At 25.2% G+C, this 18466-nt stretch overlaps 2 protein-coding genes across 4 annotated transcripts in view; one reads left to right on the top strand and one right to left on the bottom strand.

Annotated features, from left to right (window-relative positions):
• Positions 1-320: 320 nt before the first annotated feature.
• Positions 321-13223, bottom strand: LOC117176263 (sphingolipid delta(4)-desaturase DES1). 3 transcript variants are annotated; one of them, XR_004467595.1, is made up of 7 exons: positions 12579-12984; positions 9514-9690; positions 9298-9437; positions 6996-7209; positions 4885-5096; positions 2731-3040; positions 321-405 (listed from the first exon to the last, which is right to left on the bottom strand). XR_004467595.1 is itself a non-coding variant. In XM_033366427.1 (7 exons), exons 2-7 carry the CDS (start codon positions 12658-12660, stop codon positions 2900-2902), a joined length of 966 nt encoding a protein of 321 aa, XP_033222318.1. In that variant the 5' UTR covers positions 12661-12679; positions 13033-13223. The 3 variants fall into 3 exon arrangements, 2 of the variants coding, with proteins under 2 accessions (XP_033222317.1, XP_033222318.1); XM_033366427.1 differs by lacking the exon at positions 321-405 and adding an exon at positions 13033-13223 and having other exon boundaries at positions 2900-3040; positions 12579-12679; XM_033366426.1 differs by lacking the exon at positions 321-405 and having other exon boundaries at positions 2372-3040.
• The window catches only part of LOC117176264 (ubiquitin-fold modifier-conjugating enzyme 1), a 10907-nt gene continuing 5630 nt past the window's right edge, over positions 13190-18466 (top strand). Inside the window, exons 1-3 of the mRNA XM_033366428.1 lie at positions 13190-13426; positions 15881-16012; positions 16148-16315. Of these exons, the coding sequence (XP_033222319.1) occupies positions 13304-13426; positions 15881-16012; positions 16148-16315 (423 nt within the window). The 5' untranslated portion in view covers positions 13190-13303. The remainder of the gene's footprint in view (positions 13427-15880; positions 16013-16147; positions 16316-18466) is intronic.

Below are 18466 nucleotides of genomic sequence, written 5' to 3'. Positions count from 1 at the left end.
ACTAGATTCTGCGGGTGTAGAAAACATTGGAATTATAAAAAATTATTTGAAATTGATTCAAATTCGATATAAGTCGTTCACTAGGTAATTCTAATGCTAAATAACTGAAGCTATATCGATTATAGCCTCTTTAATTATTGAAATAAAAGGCATTACTCTCTTAAACTAGCACATCACATAAATAAAGATTATCCAAATGTTTCGGTGAAATTATTTAAATAATATTTAATGTTATGAATACTTGAAAAGTCGAAACTTAAGATACAAACTATTTTTTCCATGGTCAATGCGTATATTTGTTGAGCTTAAGGACTTTATTCTTGAAATTCGACTGTAAAATTGGTTACATGGTCTTTGCCTTTCTATGAAAGAATGGCCAACCTATGGACAATCGATTATCTCATGCTGCTGAAAAAATCGCAGATTACTTCTTACTGATGGTACTTAGAATAGGGACAAGGGAAGTTAGTTTATATAAAGGCTTTCAAATAATTAGTAAAGGATCATACATGAACTACGTGTTTTAATTTTAATTCAGACAGAAAGAGAGATAATTTTTTTTACCATGAAGGATTAATTTTTAATCCAAAAAGACGAATTTTCCATAAAAGAGTTAAATTTTCGACCAAAAAAGGTCACTTAACAAAGTGGTGGAATTTAAAACCTACAAAGATGAATTTTGAACTAAAAAACATAATTTTTTCATCAAAAATGAAATAGTTACACTTTCAGTTAAAAAAATTAATGCGCAAAAAAAAAGAATTTTTTTACTGTTAAATATAACCGAAAAAGACTAATTCGAACAAAATATTGAATCTACAGCTAGAAAATTAATTTTCTGTCCAAAAAGTCGAATTTTCAATAAAATAGTTGAATTTTCAACAAAAAACATGAATTTTCGAAAAAGAAGATATATGTTCTGCACAAGAAGATGAATATTCCACAAAATCGTTGAATTTTCCATCATGCACTGAATTTTCAAGAAAAACCCGAATTTTCTTTCAAAACATGGTTAATTTTTTTAATACTTTAATTTTCAAATAAATAGTAGAATTCTCCACCAAAATAGTTGCATTTTCAACCAAAACGATAAATTTTCATCCAAACAGCAGCATTTTTTACCAAAAAAGTTGGTATCTACGAGAAGATGAATATTCAAACGAAAAAGACATATTTTCTATAGAACAATTGAATTTAAAACCCGAAAATAACAATATTTAACAAAAAGTTAATTTTCTACTACAATGTTTAATTTTCCAGCAATTTGTTGAATTTTTAGGCCAAAAATACGAATTGAAGTTGAATTTTCAACCCATAAAGATGAATTCTCAACAAAACCTGTAATACTTCATATTTGAAAAAAAAAATATTTTTTTTTTCAAATAAAAAACAGTTTAATGCAACAAAAGAATACGAAATTTTAGCGAAATAGTTGAATTTTTATAAAATACATGATTTTTCAATCAAATAGTTATATTTTCAAATAGAAAAGACAAATTTTTAACAAAAAATGGAATAGTTATATTTTTAACAAAGTAAATATTTACACTTTTCAGTTAAAAAAATTAATTTACAAAAAAAAAAAGAATTTTCTTACTGTTAAATACAACCGAAAAATACAAATTCGAACAAAATAGTTGGATCTACAGCCAGAAAATTCATTTTCAGTCTAAAAAGACGAATTGAAGTTGATTTTTCACCCCATAAAGATGAATTCTCAACGAAACCTGTGATACTTCATATTTCCAGAAAATTATCTTTTCAAGTAAAAAACAGTTTGATTCAACAAAAAAATACGAATTTTTAGCAAAATAATTGAATCTTCAACAAACTACATGATTTTTCAATCAAATAGCTATATTTTCAAATAAAAAAGATCAATTTTCAATTAAAAATATAAGTTTTTAACAAAAAATGGAATAGTTATATTTTTAGTTTAATAAATGGTTAAATTTTTCACTCTAAAGATGAATTTTCAACTAAAATTATAAATCTTCATCAGAAAAAATTATGTTAACAAAGTAATTCAACTTTTGACCAGGTAGCTGAATTTTCACTCAAAAAGATGAATTCTCAACAAAAAGTGTTATTGTTGATATTTAAACCAAAAAAGATTTAAATTTAAATAAAAAACAGTTGAATGTTATACAGAAAATTAAGTTTCTACCAAAAAACACAAATGTTCAAAAGAACACATGAATTTTCAACTAAAATAGAAAACTTTTTCAAACAAATAATTAAATTTTAAACTAAAAAAGAACAATTTTGAACTATAAATGTAACAGTTAAATTTTCAGTATAAAAAAGACACCATAGAGATGAATTTTCAACCAAATAGTAGAATACTTAACCGAAAGAAAAATTTAAACGAAAAATCGAAAAGAAGGGGGAATTTCTTGAAAACAGAAGAAAAAGAGATATTCTTTAAGAATAAATTAAGAAAGTGATTTTCATCATAAATTGACGAACTAAATGTACTAATCGGTAACGTAGTTTATTGACGATCCCTAAAATCATTTCAAATTTCACCTTATTCTATACAAATTATAGAGTTTATAATTATTTACAGGAAGCTTTTATGCAGAGAGTTTACCTTTTCTTAGAAAATTATTTTTGTAAAGCATTTTGAAATTAGTTAACTTATATGAGTGGAAGTTGAATTGGATAATCAATTATCTTATCTGCTTTTTCTGAACTTTTAATTCTAAATAGAAAAAAAATTATAATTACGGCGGCTGGAGTTTCACTGTATTTTGAATTTCTGCTTTAGAAGCTGTATCGGTCGTTCTGGAGGCACAAGTAGTAGAAAAATAACAATATTAAATACATTTCTCTGGATGACTCAGTGATTTGTAGTTAATAATACAAAGTACATCGGAAAATAATTTAATATAGAGTCCTATGATTCCAGACCTCTATGCTTTCTTTTAATTCGGGCATATGGTCCGATTTCTGGGTCCATTACAAAATCGTACAAAACGGAAACCCAAGAGTCATGATGTGGCAAATTGTCGTAGAATTCTGATGCTATACGCTTCACCTAATTACAGAGAATGGTTATTTTAATTTTATGGACACTTAGCATTTTTCATGTTAAGATGTAGTTCAATAATTTTAATGATTACAGGCCTCACATGCAAATTAATTGAAAAAAATGTGAAAAATCCAAAAAATTCCATTGACTTCCGTAAAATTGGAACTTTAAGGTAAACCAAAAGAATTTGACGAAATTCATCAAAATTCAAGGGTGAATTCTAAAAAAAAAAGGATTGCAAATCCTTTCAAATCTTTGAAACCCTACCAATTTCTAGCCAAAAAAGTGAATAATGACTACAGAACAGTTCAAATAAACTCGAAGGAATTAGATTTTTTGTTTGAAGATCGAAACAATCCATTTATTTCAATACAATTTGAGTGAATTTAGAGGAATTTATTGGAAACGAAAAGAATTCGACAAAATTAATCAAGAATAAAGCTGGATTAAAAAGAAAATCAAATTAATTAAAAACAATGCAAAAATTTGAAAAAAAATCATTACATTGAATAAGTTTGAAATGAATTTTAAAAAATTAAAGAGAGTATAAAAGAATTTAATTAAATCTACAAGAATTTAAGGTGAGTTTTAAAGACTTCAATGAATTAAATAAAAACTTTTTAAAAATCGATTTAATTGAGTAAAATTGAGTGAATTTCTAAGAATTGAAAAGAATTCAGGATAACTTAATACAAATACAAGGCAAATTCTAAATAAATTGCAAAAAATATTTGAAAATCTCTTGAAATCTTTCAAAACCTACGAAATTTCTCACTCCTTGTGAATAAATTCTAGGAAATCCATTAAAATATTAAAATCCCTCAACATTACTAAAACCTTTGGAAATCCCTTAAAATTGTTTAATCTATTCAAAATGCCTTGGAATCTTTTAAAATACTTTAAAATATTCCAAATTTTTTTAAATCCCTTTAAACAATGAAAATAAATAAAAAAAATGTCTGGGAATCCTTTAAAATTTTCTCAAATATTTCGAATTTTTTGATTTTTTTTTAAATCTCTTGAAACTTTTTAAAGCTCTTGTAAAGGTCTATAAGAATATTTTAAAATACCATAAAATATTTCTATTTCATTAAAATCTCATTAAATTACTCAAATAAATTAAAAATTTCTTTGTACTTTTTAAAAATAACCTAAAATATTTCAAACCCGTTAAAATCATTTGAAATTCCTTAAAATGTTTTAAAGCTCTTGAAAATACCAAGGACTTTGGAAAAATACATTAAAATAATTCAAAACATTTTTTCAATTGATCCTCAGGATCAAATTAAATAAAAAAATCCATTGAATTAAGAAAAATATAGTAGATCTAAAAAAGTTCAAAAGAATTAAAAAATTCAAGATAAATTAATAAACATTATAGGTTCTGTAAAATCGTTCAATATCTTTCGGAATTATAGAAAACGCACTATCCTAAAATATTGAAAGAATATTGATTAATGTGACCTTTTCACTTAAAAAAAAAGACTAAAAAGTGATTCGAGAAAAAAGCGACTAATAGAGACTGTGTGACAGCCCTGATTATTTATTACAGTAACTTCTTGATTTTGATATTTTTGTTTTCAAAATTTTTTTAAACCAATTTTAAATTTTAATTACATTTGAACAGTTTAACCAATTAAAAAAAATTTTGTTTTCCACCACAGGGACTAAATCTTGAAAATATGGTATTTAAGGAATCTTAACTGAATATCGGGTATAAGTCGTGAGGTCCGAAATTACTTTAGACAGCCAGTAAAAATCAAAGTTAAAAAAAAAAGGAAAATTTCTCGTGTGGAAAACTTATAAAACGGATCTTTTTTGAAAAATAAATAATGAAATATTAGCCTTACCTCTGGCAATCTTGAACCTGGCACAGCAGGGAAATCATGATGTTCGTTGTGGTATCCAACGTTAAATGTTATGAAATTCAGAGGTCCGTAATAACTATAGGTCTCAAAACCTTTCTTGTACATATAATGTTCAGATATAAAGTGTCCAGCTACTGGATGAATACCCATTGCCATAACTGATCCAAAAATAAGGTAAACTAAAACTTTACCACCTGCAGAAAAAAGAAATACTAATTATTATTATCAGGGTTCCTACATAATCCCAATTTCGGAATTCCCTGACTTTCCATGACTCTTCCCTGAACAATTTTTCATTTTCCCTGTCAGTTGTAAATTTTTCTATAAGGTATAAGAACAAACATGAAGAATTTTATAAGGGGTAATTGAAAAAATAAGTAAAATCAAATGGGGGTGGAGAGCAATCGTAAGATCTTAAGGCAGAAAAATGTTGACTAAACAAAATAGATAACTACGAAATCGTTCCTTTCCAATCAATAATGACAAATTTTCAACAAAATACATGAAGTTTCAACTAAAAATGATACATTTATAGTTTTAAAAAATTATTTTTAATGAAAAAAAAAGAATTTTTATCACAACAGTTAAATTTTTAATCAATGAGAGGATTTTTCAACCAAGAAGATTAATTTTCTACCAAAAAAAGGATAGATTAATTTTCTACCAAAAAAGGATTCATTTTCAAAATAACACAAGAATTTTCAACCAAATAGTTGAGTTCTCTACTCAAAAATATCAAGTTTTAACTAAAAATGGATTAATTAAATTTTCAGTTAAAACAATTAATTTTTATTAAAAAAAGGAGTTTTCAGCCAAACAGTTAAATTTACAATCGAGGATTTGAAGTCAGCCAAAAAACAAGAATTTTCATCAAATTAGTTGAATCCTTAACCAAAACAGTGTAATTTTCCATCCAAAAAGAGGAATTCTCAAGAAAGGAGTTGAATTTTCAACCAAAAAAGATTTTTCAGTTAATAAAAAAAAATTAATACAAGAAGTTGAATTTTTAAGCTAAAAATACGAACTTCCTACAAAGCAGCTAAGTTTGCAACCCAAAAATATAAATTTTTAACAAAAAAAATGTAATTTCCAACCAAAAAATACGAGTTTTAAACAAAATAAATGGAAAACTTTTCCAAAAAAGAATTAGTTTCTAACTAAAATGATGAATCTTTAATTAAAAAAATTAATTTTTAGCTAAATAGGGAAATTTTCAACCAAAGAGATAAAACATCTTTCCAAAGACAAAATTGCAAAAAAATATATACATTTTCATTTGAAATAGATACACTTTTACCCAAAAATAAAAGAATTAAATTTTCAATACAAAAAGAATATTAAAATTTTCTACCAAAAAGATAAAGTTTCATCTAATAAGATTACTTTTCTATCGAAAAAGACCTATTTAAAAAAAATACAGGATTTATAAACAAATAATTGAATTTTTAACTTAAAAAGATAAATTCAAACCACAATTAAACCAAATAAAATGTATTTTGAACAAAATTGTTCAATTTTAAACCAAGCAGATGAATTTTAAACCAAGAAAATTAAATTTCTACCCAAAAAAAGACGAATTTTTAACCAAGCACTGCAATTTCGTTGTGCAAGTTGTGTTCTTAACTAAACTAGATTAATTTTAAATCAATGTTGCATTTTTAGCGAAAAAAAGATTAAATTTAATTTTAAACCGAATTTTCATCAAGAGTTGAATTTTTAACCAAGAAATATTTTTTAGTCAAAAAGACAAAACCATTAAAGTTAAATTTTCAGTTAGAAAAATTAATTTTATACAACAAAAAAATATAAATTTTCAACCAAAAAATTGAATTTTTAACTAGAGAGGTGAATTAGTCATTATGAAACATTCTACCACAAAATATGAATTAAAAAAAAAAAGATACATTTTCAAGGCAGCATGCATAAGTTAAATTTTCAGTTAAAAAATTAATCGAAAAAGAATGAATTTCAACAAAATAGTTCAATTTTCAACTAAAAAGATAAATTTTCAACGAAATATGTAATAGTTGATATTTCAATCAAAAAATCAAAAAACTTGAGTAATAATTGCAAGAAAATTGTTGTTGTCGTACCCAAGTAATACCAGACGATTCCATCAAAGATAAGTTGAATGACTAAATTGATATACTCCAAATTCGTTGGCACCTTAGGATACGTGATTAAAGGGCGAAAAGAGTAGAAGAAAGGCTGTAAGCAGACCCAGCAGAATTTTCCAAAAGTAGTGGAAAATAATTTCGCTTCCATCAGAGTTGGAAGATCTGTATCTAATTTTTCATCACCCTGGTACTGAAGAAAAATAAATATAATAGTTCAAAACTGGACAAATATAATAAACAAAATTGAGAAAACATTTTTGATGCCTCATTTCCGCGATGTAATTTATTTAATTGTAGGCATTATATTTTTACCCAAAATATGAAACAAAACTGAAATTTTTTAGAAAATAAATGTTTATATCTAAGCAACGTATTATTTATACTATAAATCGCCTTAATCAATCTATCGAGACTTATGGAACAAAAACAATTGGTTTATTCATTTACTTTGGAGTTATACACAAATGGACAAAATTTCTAAAGTATTTTCTTGACTATAATTGTTTTGAATTGTAAGTTCGAATTTCGATCATAAAAAAATCTTTAAAAAATTAAGAAAAATAATGTCTATAAACAATTTTGATGTCAAAATAATTAAATTTGAGTTTTTTAAATTTAAATTGACCATAATCGCTTCAATTGCGACAGATATTCTAAAAAAGGATCTATATTTAATTATATTTATTTGAAATATAAAAATTATAATTCTTAACAAAGCTTAATAAATTTATTTCGTTTAATTTCAAGTACTTTCAATTCAGACATCCTTTGATTTTATAGCTAAAGTCCGCAGCACTTGAACTGAAACAACATTTAAATATTTTCCCATAAAAATGGTTGAAAAAATGATTATTGTTTAATTTGTATATAGTTTTGTGACTCTAAGTGACTCTCACAATAACAAAAAGCAGATTTAGTGCAACAAATAAAATTTTTTGCCTGTGCGAAAAATGTAATTTCTTTCACAGTTTGAGTAAAAATATAATACTTAAAAAATTACAACATCCTAATTTGGAAAATATAGTCTAAAGTTTATTGAAAGTTTATTACGAAAGGGTTCAAATTAAAAAAATTTTGCGAAAAAAAGTAGGATTTAATAATAATTAATTAGTATTATTTTAACTCTTTAGAGAATACCGTTTGCTCAGAACATAAAAATTGTTCTTGAATGCTATAAAGTTTTTAAAATTTTATAATAGCTGAATTTTTTTATCATATTGATTACATTCTTAAACAAATAAACATTCAAATTTATTTGTTTTTTTATCACAATTTAGTATAAAATATCACATTTTCGAAAACTTCAAATGTGATTTCTTGTTCGAATTTGTATTGTTCGTTATTTCCCGGGTTTTTCGGTTAGCAGACATCCTAAATAAAAGTGAAATTAATTTAGTTTTTGTAATTCAGGGACCTCAGTGCAAAAGAAACTCAAAAAGGGAAAATATTGAATTTTTCACAAAAAAGGGGGATAATAGGATAAAGATCAAACATTTTTTTACATGTAGGAAAGAATCAGTAATCTTTTCATAAGAAATTTCATATTATTAAATAATTTTAAATGAGGTTTTAATTATTTTTGCCATTAGAGAATTTTTCTTTTGATTTTTATAGATTCAACGAAAAATTATTTTAGCTTTACAAATTCATTATCTTTAAATAGTTTAATTTAAAATTGGCCAATTTTTAAATTATTTAAATTTCAATTAAAAATTGTTAATATTTGATCCTTCTTTTTAAAATTACTATGTGTTTTTTAACTTTTCCAGTTTTATATCGGATAACAACTCTTATCTCCGGTTTCCACATTTTCAAGATATTTGAAAATGTTTCAGCTTCAAGGTTTTTTTTTAGTTATCAGCACTTGAAACTTGTTGCGCTTGTATTTATGTTACTATATATTTTAAATTTATTTTTAAATTTATTTATTTAAGTAATTCAATATTATGCAGATGCATTTTTTAGTTTCATAGATCACTTGCTCTATATTATAGCTGTAACAAAAAATTTAATTTTAATTATAAAAATTAATTAATAACATGTTAAATGTAAATTTTAAAAAGGTAAATTAATTACAATATATAATTCTGTAAGTTAAAACTAATTAAAATTTCACTACAAGCTATAGTATATTCTAGTTTTGGATAGAATAATTCCGTAAATATAATAATTCTGAAAAAGGAAAGTTTTTCAACAATAGGAGAAAAAGAGAAATTCTAAAAAAAAAAAGAAATCACAGGGAAATACTGTGATATCTGGTAATTTTATAATTACGTACTCGATGATGCTCAAGATGATATTTTTTAAAACTGATCGAGATAGGGATTCCGATTGGCAAGTTTGCGAAAAAGCCAAACATTTTATTGGCCATGGGTCTTGCATGACCAAAGGCCAGATTGTGAGCGATCTCGTGGATAGCTGGAAATATAAAAAAAGATTAATTCGCTATCGCGTAGACATCGGAAATTACCTCAAGTGATTATGCGTGACTTACCTAACATTAATGAGTGATTTATAATTCCGCCAAAGCAGTATGCCAATAACAAAAGTATAGGATAACTCAAATCTTTTACTATAAACATTGATAAAAATTGAACTAGAACCATTCCTGTTACTACCCATTTGAAATTAGGATCGTATCCAAATAAATTTTTTATCTGGGGATATTTTTCTGGAATAAAAATGAAACCTTCAATTAGCCGTATTAGTAGTCAAGCTTTCGGAATTCGCTAATCAATCATTAATCGCTAATGCGTAATCTTGACTTCATAAATTGGACTTTTATGCTATTAATTGATTAAAGTTTATTACTCTTTTTTACATTTTGATATTCTTCAAAGTAAATTACAAAAATTTAAAAATAAAAATCTCTACTGTCGATCATTGTAAATAGGGGTCGTAAAAAAAAGACGTCAGGCCTAAAAGTCAAAACAGAAAAAAAACACACACAAAACATATAAACGTAATATTTTAACAGACTTCACAGCACCATCAGGAACCATAATAAGTTAAATATAACACGCTTGAGATTTCAGGTCTCAAAGTTATGCATTTTTAACAAAATAGTTTAAATTTTCAACCAAAAAATAATAATTTTCTAAAAAAGAGATGAATTTTTAACTGAAGGAAATAGAATTCAAACTTAAAAGTTAAATGTTAAAAAATAGCTGACTTTTAAACAATAAAATATGAATTTTCATCAAAGAAGTTAATTTTCAATCTACAAAGATAAATTTCCATCCAAATATTTGATTTTTTAACCACATAATTGAATTTTCAATCAACTGATCGAATTTTTATACAAAAAAGATTAAACTTCAACCACAAACAGTGGCAGTTTTGAACAATTAGTTGAATCTTCAAGCTAAAAAGATGAATTTTTCAGACGACAGTTGCACATTCAACCAATGAAGATGAATATTAAGCCAAGAACTTTTTTTTACCAGAAAATATGAATTTTCATTCCATAGGGATGAATTTTCTATTAAAAAAATTATTTTTTGAACAATACGAATTTTCAACCAAGCAGTTGAATTTTTAATCTTACAGTTAAAATTGCACCCTAAAAAGGTGAATCTTCAACCAATTGGTCGAATCCTTTAACAAAAAAGATTAAACTTAAACAAAAAATTAATTCTAATACAAACTGTTGCACTCTCAAGCCATGAAGATGATTTTTCAAAAACTAATTGAATTTGCAATCAAAAGATAATAATTTTCAACCAAACAGTTCAATTTTCGAAAAAAATTATTACTTTCCAACAAAATAGTTTGTAACAAAATAATTAAATGTGTTTAAAAATAATTAAATATTAAACGAAATAGTTGAATTTTTAACTAAGATTATGAATCTTCAATAACAAAGAAGTTTAGATTTCAATTAAAAAATTGAATTTTCAATCAAAAAAGAATAACTCCCAACGAAAAATATGATTATTTGATATTTCAACCAAAAAATATTAAAAACAAGAAAAGTTGAATTCAACCAAAAAATTCGAATTTCCAATAAAGAAAGGAAAATTATCAACCAAAAAATAATATTAAACACAAAAGGAATTTCAACCAAATAGCTGCAATTTTATTTTAAATATATGAAATTTCGTATAAATTATGAATTTTCTGAAAAAAAGAATATTTTACAAAGAAGTTTAACTTTCAACCAAGAAGTGGATTTTTCAATAAAAAAAGAATAATTTTCAATAACAGATACAATAGCTGATATTTCAACCCAAAAAGACGAATTTTCAACAAAAAATTTTAATTTTTATGCAAAAATACGAACATTCTATAAAATAGTTGAATTTTCAACAAAAAAGTTGATTTTCAACCACATAGTTGAATTTTCTACCAAAATAAGATAATTTTCAACCGAAAAAGACGAATTTTTCACAAAACATTTGTATTTTTGGGACAAAAATTCGAACTTTGTACAAAATAGTTTGTTTTTCAACGAAAAAGTTAATTTTCAACCAAATAGTTGAATTTTCTATCAAAATAAGATCATTTTCAAAGGAAAAAGATGAGTTTTTCACAAAACAGTTGTATTTTTGAGAAAAAAATACGATTTTTTATAAAATACTGGAATTTTCAACAAAAAAGTTCATTTTTAACTAAATAATTAAATTTTCTACCCGAAAATAAGAATTTTCAACCAAATACTTGAATTTCCTATCAAAATCATCAAGCAAAAAATAAGAATTTTCTATAAAGCAGTAAGATTTGCAACAAAATTTAATTTTAACGAAATAGTTGAATTTAAAAATAAAAACAATAATTTTTAAACAAAAAATGGAATCGGTAAATTTACCGTTCGAAAAACTCATTTTCAAACCAAAAAACCGAACGCTTAACAAAATAGTTCAATTTTGTACAAAAAAAGACGAAGTTGTAACAAAACACATATTTCTTAAATCAAATAGTTAAATTTTCAATTAAAAGCGATCAACTTTTCACCGAAAATGGAAGTTAAATTATTTGTTCAAAAACTTCCTTTTTAATTTTTTCTTAAAACGTATTAGCAACTAAATGTTCAGTTAAATCTTCAATCAAAAAAGTGAATTTGGAACAAAATTATTCAACTTTCAACTAAGCAGTTTGAATTTTCAATGAATTTTCAGTAAAATAGTTCAATCTTTCACCAAACGGTAGTTAATAGTAAACTTTTAAATAAAAAATAATTCACTTTTAACAAAAATAAGTTTATTTTCTTATTAAGTTCTATTAACTCAATTTGCATATGCAAGCTAAAAACGAGAAAAAGAGGAAGCTTCTTCAACACAGAAAAAAGAGGGAAATAGATAAAAGTATGTAATTTTTTCAAGCATTTCAATAAATTGTTATTCATATTTATATTTTCATGTGTGATATCACATTTTGCGTTAACCTCTCCACCCCTATAAGTCACAAATCGCCACAAAAACTGTTACCCCCTGGCAGAGTGACGTAGTTTTTGAACCGCCCCTGTGTAAAAACATGAGCATAAAGTTTCTCCTAAATTAATAAACTTTGACGACAAAATCGGAATTTTATTGTTGACTAAAAATAATAATTTCCACTTACCCAAAATCAATTTTCGACGACTAGCATGTGGTTCCTCCGTGAAAACCCACTCGAAGTCAGTTCTCGACACTCGCTGTCCCATTTTTTACTGAATGCTTCTCCTCGAATAAAAAATCATACAGTATTTTCTTCGGTCTGCCGTTCAAATTACCTAGCCGCGCCGGTAAAAGAACTTAAGGGAAAGTAATTTTTTGTACATAACCGACAACCGGTCTCGGTCAAGGTTGCTTCACTTTAACCTTTAATATTCTAAATGTCGCTTAAAAACAATACTTTCAATCACTTTTAGGGTTTGAAACACCTTTAATGAAATAAATTGATGAAGTCTGATGAAGGTAAAACCAAATATGGAATAGAGTATTAAATTCTGCTAGTTTTTAGTTTTTCGTAGTACGGACGGAAAGCGAGGTTGGATTTAGTGATTCACTCATAATTAAACGATGACAGTACTTACCTACACTTACACATATTTAATTTGTTTATTCTCTTCTTCCACTAATGACTGTTCTCTATCTGAGGAAAGAAAGTGCAGGATTGGTTAAAAAATTTGATCAGCTGTTTTCTGTTGGAGACAGTTCGAAAACACATGACGAAACTACAGCTTTTCCACATTTTACCGTTTTTACAGGCATTTACGCTTCGTTGCTCGTTCTGGCAGCAGCACTGCTTACATGGGTGATAGGTCACGTCTAGTGTCAACGTGTGTTTTTCAACTATAATAAAAAATGGTAGATGAATCTACAAAAAAATCGTTAAGTAGTATTCCTTTATTGCAAACAAAAGCTGGGCCTAGAGAAAAAGACTTATGGGTTCAAAGACTGAAGGAGGAATATCAAGCTTTAATAAAGGTAATACAAATTTAGTATGCCTGCATATGGTAGAAATTCCTAACCTAAAATATTCATTCGTTATTATAACTTTTATATTATCATCCTTAATAATCATAAGATATTAGCGATTATGATTTGCTCTCTATGCGAGCGAGAAATTTTTCTAGCAGACGTGGAAAAAAGTCATTAACATTTTATAACTTGACAAATTTTTCGAATCGAGAATTGAAAAACTACAAAATCAAAGCATCAGAACACTTATAAATTGAAATTATTTAAAATTAAATTATATAAATTTATCTAAAAAATTGACAATAATAATTCAAAATTCAAAAATAATTGAGACTTTTTTTAAATAGAATTTAGGGTTCTTATTTTCTGAAAAGAAAGTTCAGGTTTTGTCCTTTATGTACCTTCAGAATAAACAGGGTTGTTACTCAATCCCAATTACGAAATTCTCTGATTAATGCAAAAAAATGTTTCTAAATTAATTTTCAACCAAAAAAGATGAATTATCAATCAAGAAGATTAAATTTCTATAAAAAATATACATTTTCGTTTACAAATAGAATAGTTAAATTTTGAGTTAAAAAAATTAATTTTTGATAAAAGATAAAACTGATTTTCAACCAAGAAGGTAAATTTTCAACCAAATAAATGAATTTTCAAGCAAAAAAATAGTCACAAAAAAATAATATTGGGCTATAAAATACGAGTTTTGGACAAATAACAAAAGTTTTCAACTAAACAGTTGAATTATTAGTTTAAAAAAAACTAATAAAATAAAATATAATTTTTGACAAAATAGTTGAATTAAAAAAAAGCGTTTTCAAATAAAATCATGACTCGTAAAAAAATTTATTTTCCAACAAAGTAGTTCCACTTTCAAATAGTAGTTGAATTTTTAACTAACATAGTTTAATTCTGAATGAAAAATGTAATAATTAATATTTAAACCAAAAAGGATTTTAATTTTATACTGAAAACAGTTGGTTTCAATATAAAACGACGAATATTCAACACAACCAAATAGTTGTGATTTTTAACAAAAAACATGCAATTTGTACCAAATTAGATTATTTTTCAACACAAAAAGAGGAATTTCCAAGGAAAAATTTGAATTTTCAACAACAAATATAATTCTTTAATCAAGAGCATTAATTTTCGGTTAAAAACGACTGTATTTTAATCAAATACATTAATTTTCAAAACCAGAAATAAATTTTTAACTAAAAAAATTCAACCAATAGAACATGAATTTAATACTTGAAAAGTTTTTTAGTGCAAGTCATGAATTTTTTGCTAAGTAATGAAATTTTAAAGGAATTTTCAATCTAGTTGTTAAATTTTCAACCAAAAAAATGAATTTTTTATTTAAAATATGAATTAGTTACCAAAAAGATTAAAATCTTACCACAAAAGACGAATTTTAAACCACATAGTTGCATTTTCAGTTGAAAAAAAAAATTTTTAAAAGTTTTTTAAACTAAAATAAGGAATTATCCAGAAAAAATTTGTTTTAAACAAAATAATCCCGCCTTCAACTAAATAGTTTAATTTTCAATGAAAAAAGGTTAATTTTCTGCGAAAAATCTAATAGTTGACATTTCAAACAAAAAATATTTTTATTCTAAACCAAAAACAGTTGAATTCAAACAAAAAAGACGTATTTTCAGCAAAAAATTGAATCCTAAAACAAAATAAATTAATTTGGAACTAAATAATTGTAATTTTAACCAAAAAAGATGCAATTTTGTACCAAAATAGATGAATTTTGAACCCAAAAAGACAAACTTTCAACAAAACAGTTGAATTTTTACGGGAACTGAAATTGAAGTTTCTAGAAAAATATTTCAGGTTAAAATTGCCTTTTGTTTAGGTAAAAGTTGCAATTCTTATTTAATTATAATGATGGAGGGCTTATTTTATTCCTGGAAGGATTTTCTATAAATCTCTGTCGTACGTTTTTATTTTTAAAATTTTACTTAGGAAAAATATTGTTTTTAAAAATAACAATTGTATAATTCATAAATAAATTTCTTTTTGAGGATCTTTTAAGGAATACAATTAACCATACAACATTAGGTTTATATAAGAATGGCTATTTTCGCCTGAAGATAAAATAAAGACATGAAATTCCGTATAAGTATTGGTAAGTATAAATATTGGTAATAATTCTAAAAGGCCAACAAAATTTATTTCGGAACTGAATACGGTCACTAGCCTAAGTTACATTTTTTATAAGAATTTGTAATACGCTGTGAAAATTGCAAAATATAATAAGTAAATTTAAAAAAGTTACTTAATATAGAAAAATGTGAAACAAGTAAGAAAAAATTATTATCTTCCTTGAAAATTAGTTTTAAAACTTTTATCCCGTTTTGAACTTTTTTCTTTCATATTTTTATTGTAATATAAAATAAAATGAATGAAATAAAATAAATAAATGTTTTCTTTAATATTTCTTTACAGTATGTACAGAACAACAAATCTGCAGATAACGATTGGTTTCGATTAGAATCCAATAAGGAAGGTACTAAGTGGTTTGGAAAATGTTGGTATATTCATAATTTGCTCAAATACGAGTTTGAGGTTGAATTTGACGTAAGTAATTATATCAATTGTTTTCAGCTCAAACTATCTTTATTAAAATATAAAATATTTTTATTTTATCGGTCTAATTTGTCATAAAAGTAATAAAGCTTGTAAATATATACTACTTACGTAAGATTTTTTTAGATTCCAGTCACGTATCCAACTACTGCCCCAGAAATAGCATTACCTGAATTAGATGGAAAAACTGCCAAAATGTACAGAGGAGGCAAAATTTGCCTCACGGATCATTTCAAGCCTTTGTGGGCCAGGAATGTTCCCAAATTCGGAATTGCTCATGCCATGGCCTTAGGCGTAAGTATCTAATATTATAAAAACTGCAATATTCAGGGATCATAGTCTTTCCCCTCTTTCCATTTTTCTTCTATTCTCGAAAAACTTCCCTTTTTTTTCTTCCAATATTTCAAAATAAAATATTCAGCTGTTACAGTTTGTCGCCTATTTTACCTATTTTAGAAATTTGTCACCTTTTTCATCACAAGAACCTTGAATTAAATGTTTTAATTTAAAACAGTTATTTTATCAAAAAGCTAAACTGAATGTAAATCTTTTAGTCTGTTATGAAAGAATTATCTTCTTTAGAAGCAATATTTTTACTGAAAAGGTTTTTATTTATCAAGATGTAATTAAACTTTTGCTCTTCGCAGAATAAGTAAAGAGATTTCCAGGCATTTTTTATAGACTTTACCAATTTTTTATTTCGTCTCCGTAAATATATAATGTTAAAGTATACATTTTTTGTGACATTCAACTTACAAATTATCAAAATTATTAGTTGAAAATGTCAATGATAATTCAGTTTCAGAATTAGAATGAAAATATTTAAAAAGATTTGGAACATTTGACATAGATTTTACGGATTTCAAAGATTAAAAAAAGGCGAGTATTACCAGATTTCAAATATTTTACAAAAGATTTAAAACATTCATTAGATTTTAAAATGGGTAAAGAACATCAGATTTTAAAGATTTAAAAAAATTTCGAAAGTATGAAACAATTTCAAAAAGTTCAAAAATTTTCAAAAATTCTAGAAGATTTCAAAAGATTTCACTAATATTTCAAATCATTTATTTAATGAATAGAAAAGATTTCATAAACAAAGATTTAAGAAAAATTCCAAAAATATCTCAAAAGATTTCAAATATTTCATAAAAATTGCAAGGATTTCAAGATTTGAAAAAGGCATGTATCCCAGATTAAAAAGATTTCGAACATTTTCAAAGATTTTAAATATTTCAAAAGAGTTCAGCAATTTTAAAGATTTTAAAAACGTTATAGTAAACCATATTTCTATTTTTTCTAAAAAATGTACACAGATTAAAAATATTTTTGTGGTTTCCAATAAATGCAAATGATTTCAGAAAGATTTCAATGATTTCAAACCAAATTTCACAAATATTTCAATTATTTTTAATATCTTACAAAAATGTAAAAGGATTCCAAAATATTTTACAGAAATTTCAAGAATTCACAAAGATTTGAAGTACTTCAAGAGATTTCAACGAATTCACAAATATTTCAAAATATTTCAAAGATTTTCAAGACGGTTTATGTTTGCAAAAAATTAGGAATTTGTTTATTCATGGTTCTGCTTTCTTCAAAAATTGTTGGCCAATAAAAAATGCAATTTTTTACATCTATAACAAACGGTTATTTCATTGTTTGATTTAAAAAAGACCTTGAAAAACTTGACTTCTTAACCTGGAACCTGGAAAAGACCTTCAGTTTCGTACTTAAGAATCGCTGGGCACCCTGTATATAAATTGTTAACATTTTTCAACTATTTTTGAAATTGGTCACTTTTTCCACCTTTCAACTGACAAAGTTCATGCTAGTGTCTCAGAAAATTTTTCAGATTTGTTTTTACCTTTGTCATTAAAATCGTCTAGCTTCGTGGAAGCTTAAACTATTTTGTTGAAAACTGTGTTGTCGAATATTCGTCTTTTTAGATAGAAAATTCGACTTTAAATTGAAAATTCTTCTTGAAAATTCTTCTTTTATGGTTGAAAGTTAATTCTTTTTAATTGAAGTCAATTAAATTAAAAAATCAAACACTAAATCTAATTGTTCCATTCGAAGTAATAAGAACTAAACTGCAAATGAAAGCACTCAAAGTGAAACTCTTGAATTTTAAAATTCGAAAATTGAAGTTTAAAATTTGTTTCATGCAACAATTTTGTATTCAAATGCTGAATAATTTGCACGTATAATATGTAAGCTACTAATATTTTTCAGCTGCACAATATTAAATTAAATGTAATTAAACTGCCAAATTACAAATTCTTAACTTTTATCAATTGTAGAGTTCAAAGATTAAGTTCAAAAAACATAAATCCACGTTACAATTTTACCAGGTGTATACATATGAAACCGGTATTTTTTCAAGAAAAAAACACATTTATTTCAAGAGAATGATAACAAATATTTTATTCAAAGTATGCGCCC

Source organism: Belonocnema kinseyi, chromosome 7, assembly GCF_010883055.1.
Source record: "Belonocnema kinseyi isolate 2016_QV_RU_SX_M_011 chromosome 7, B_treatae_v1, whole genome shotgun sequence".
Lineage (NCBI taxonomy): Eukaryota > Metazoa > Arthropoda > Insecta > Hymenoptera > Cynipidae > Belonocnema > Belonocnema kinseyi.
Note: the sequence above shows the minus strand (reverse complement) of the source record. Positions and strands in the feature narration are given on the sequence as shown.

What these genes read in the sequence shown, in the direction of transcription:
- LOC117176263 (XM_033366427.1), bottom strand. Translation starts at nt 12,660, where the DNA reads ATGGGACAGCGAGTGTCGAGAACTGACTTCGAGTGGGTTTTCACGGAG. An exon ending in AATCGTCTGGTATTACTTGG is followed by an intron (nt 5,097 to 6,995) that starts GTACGACAACAA and finishes TTTTTTCTGCAG; the next exon opens with GTGGTAAAGTTTTAGTTTAC. An exon ending in CAGGTTCAAGATTGCCAGAG is followed by an intron (nt 3,041 to 4,884) that starts GTAAGGCTAATA and finishes CTCTGTAATTAG; the next exon opens with GTGAAGCGTATAGCATCAGA.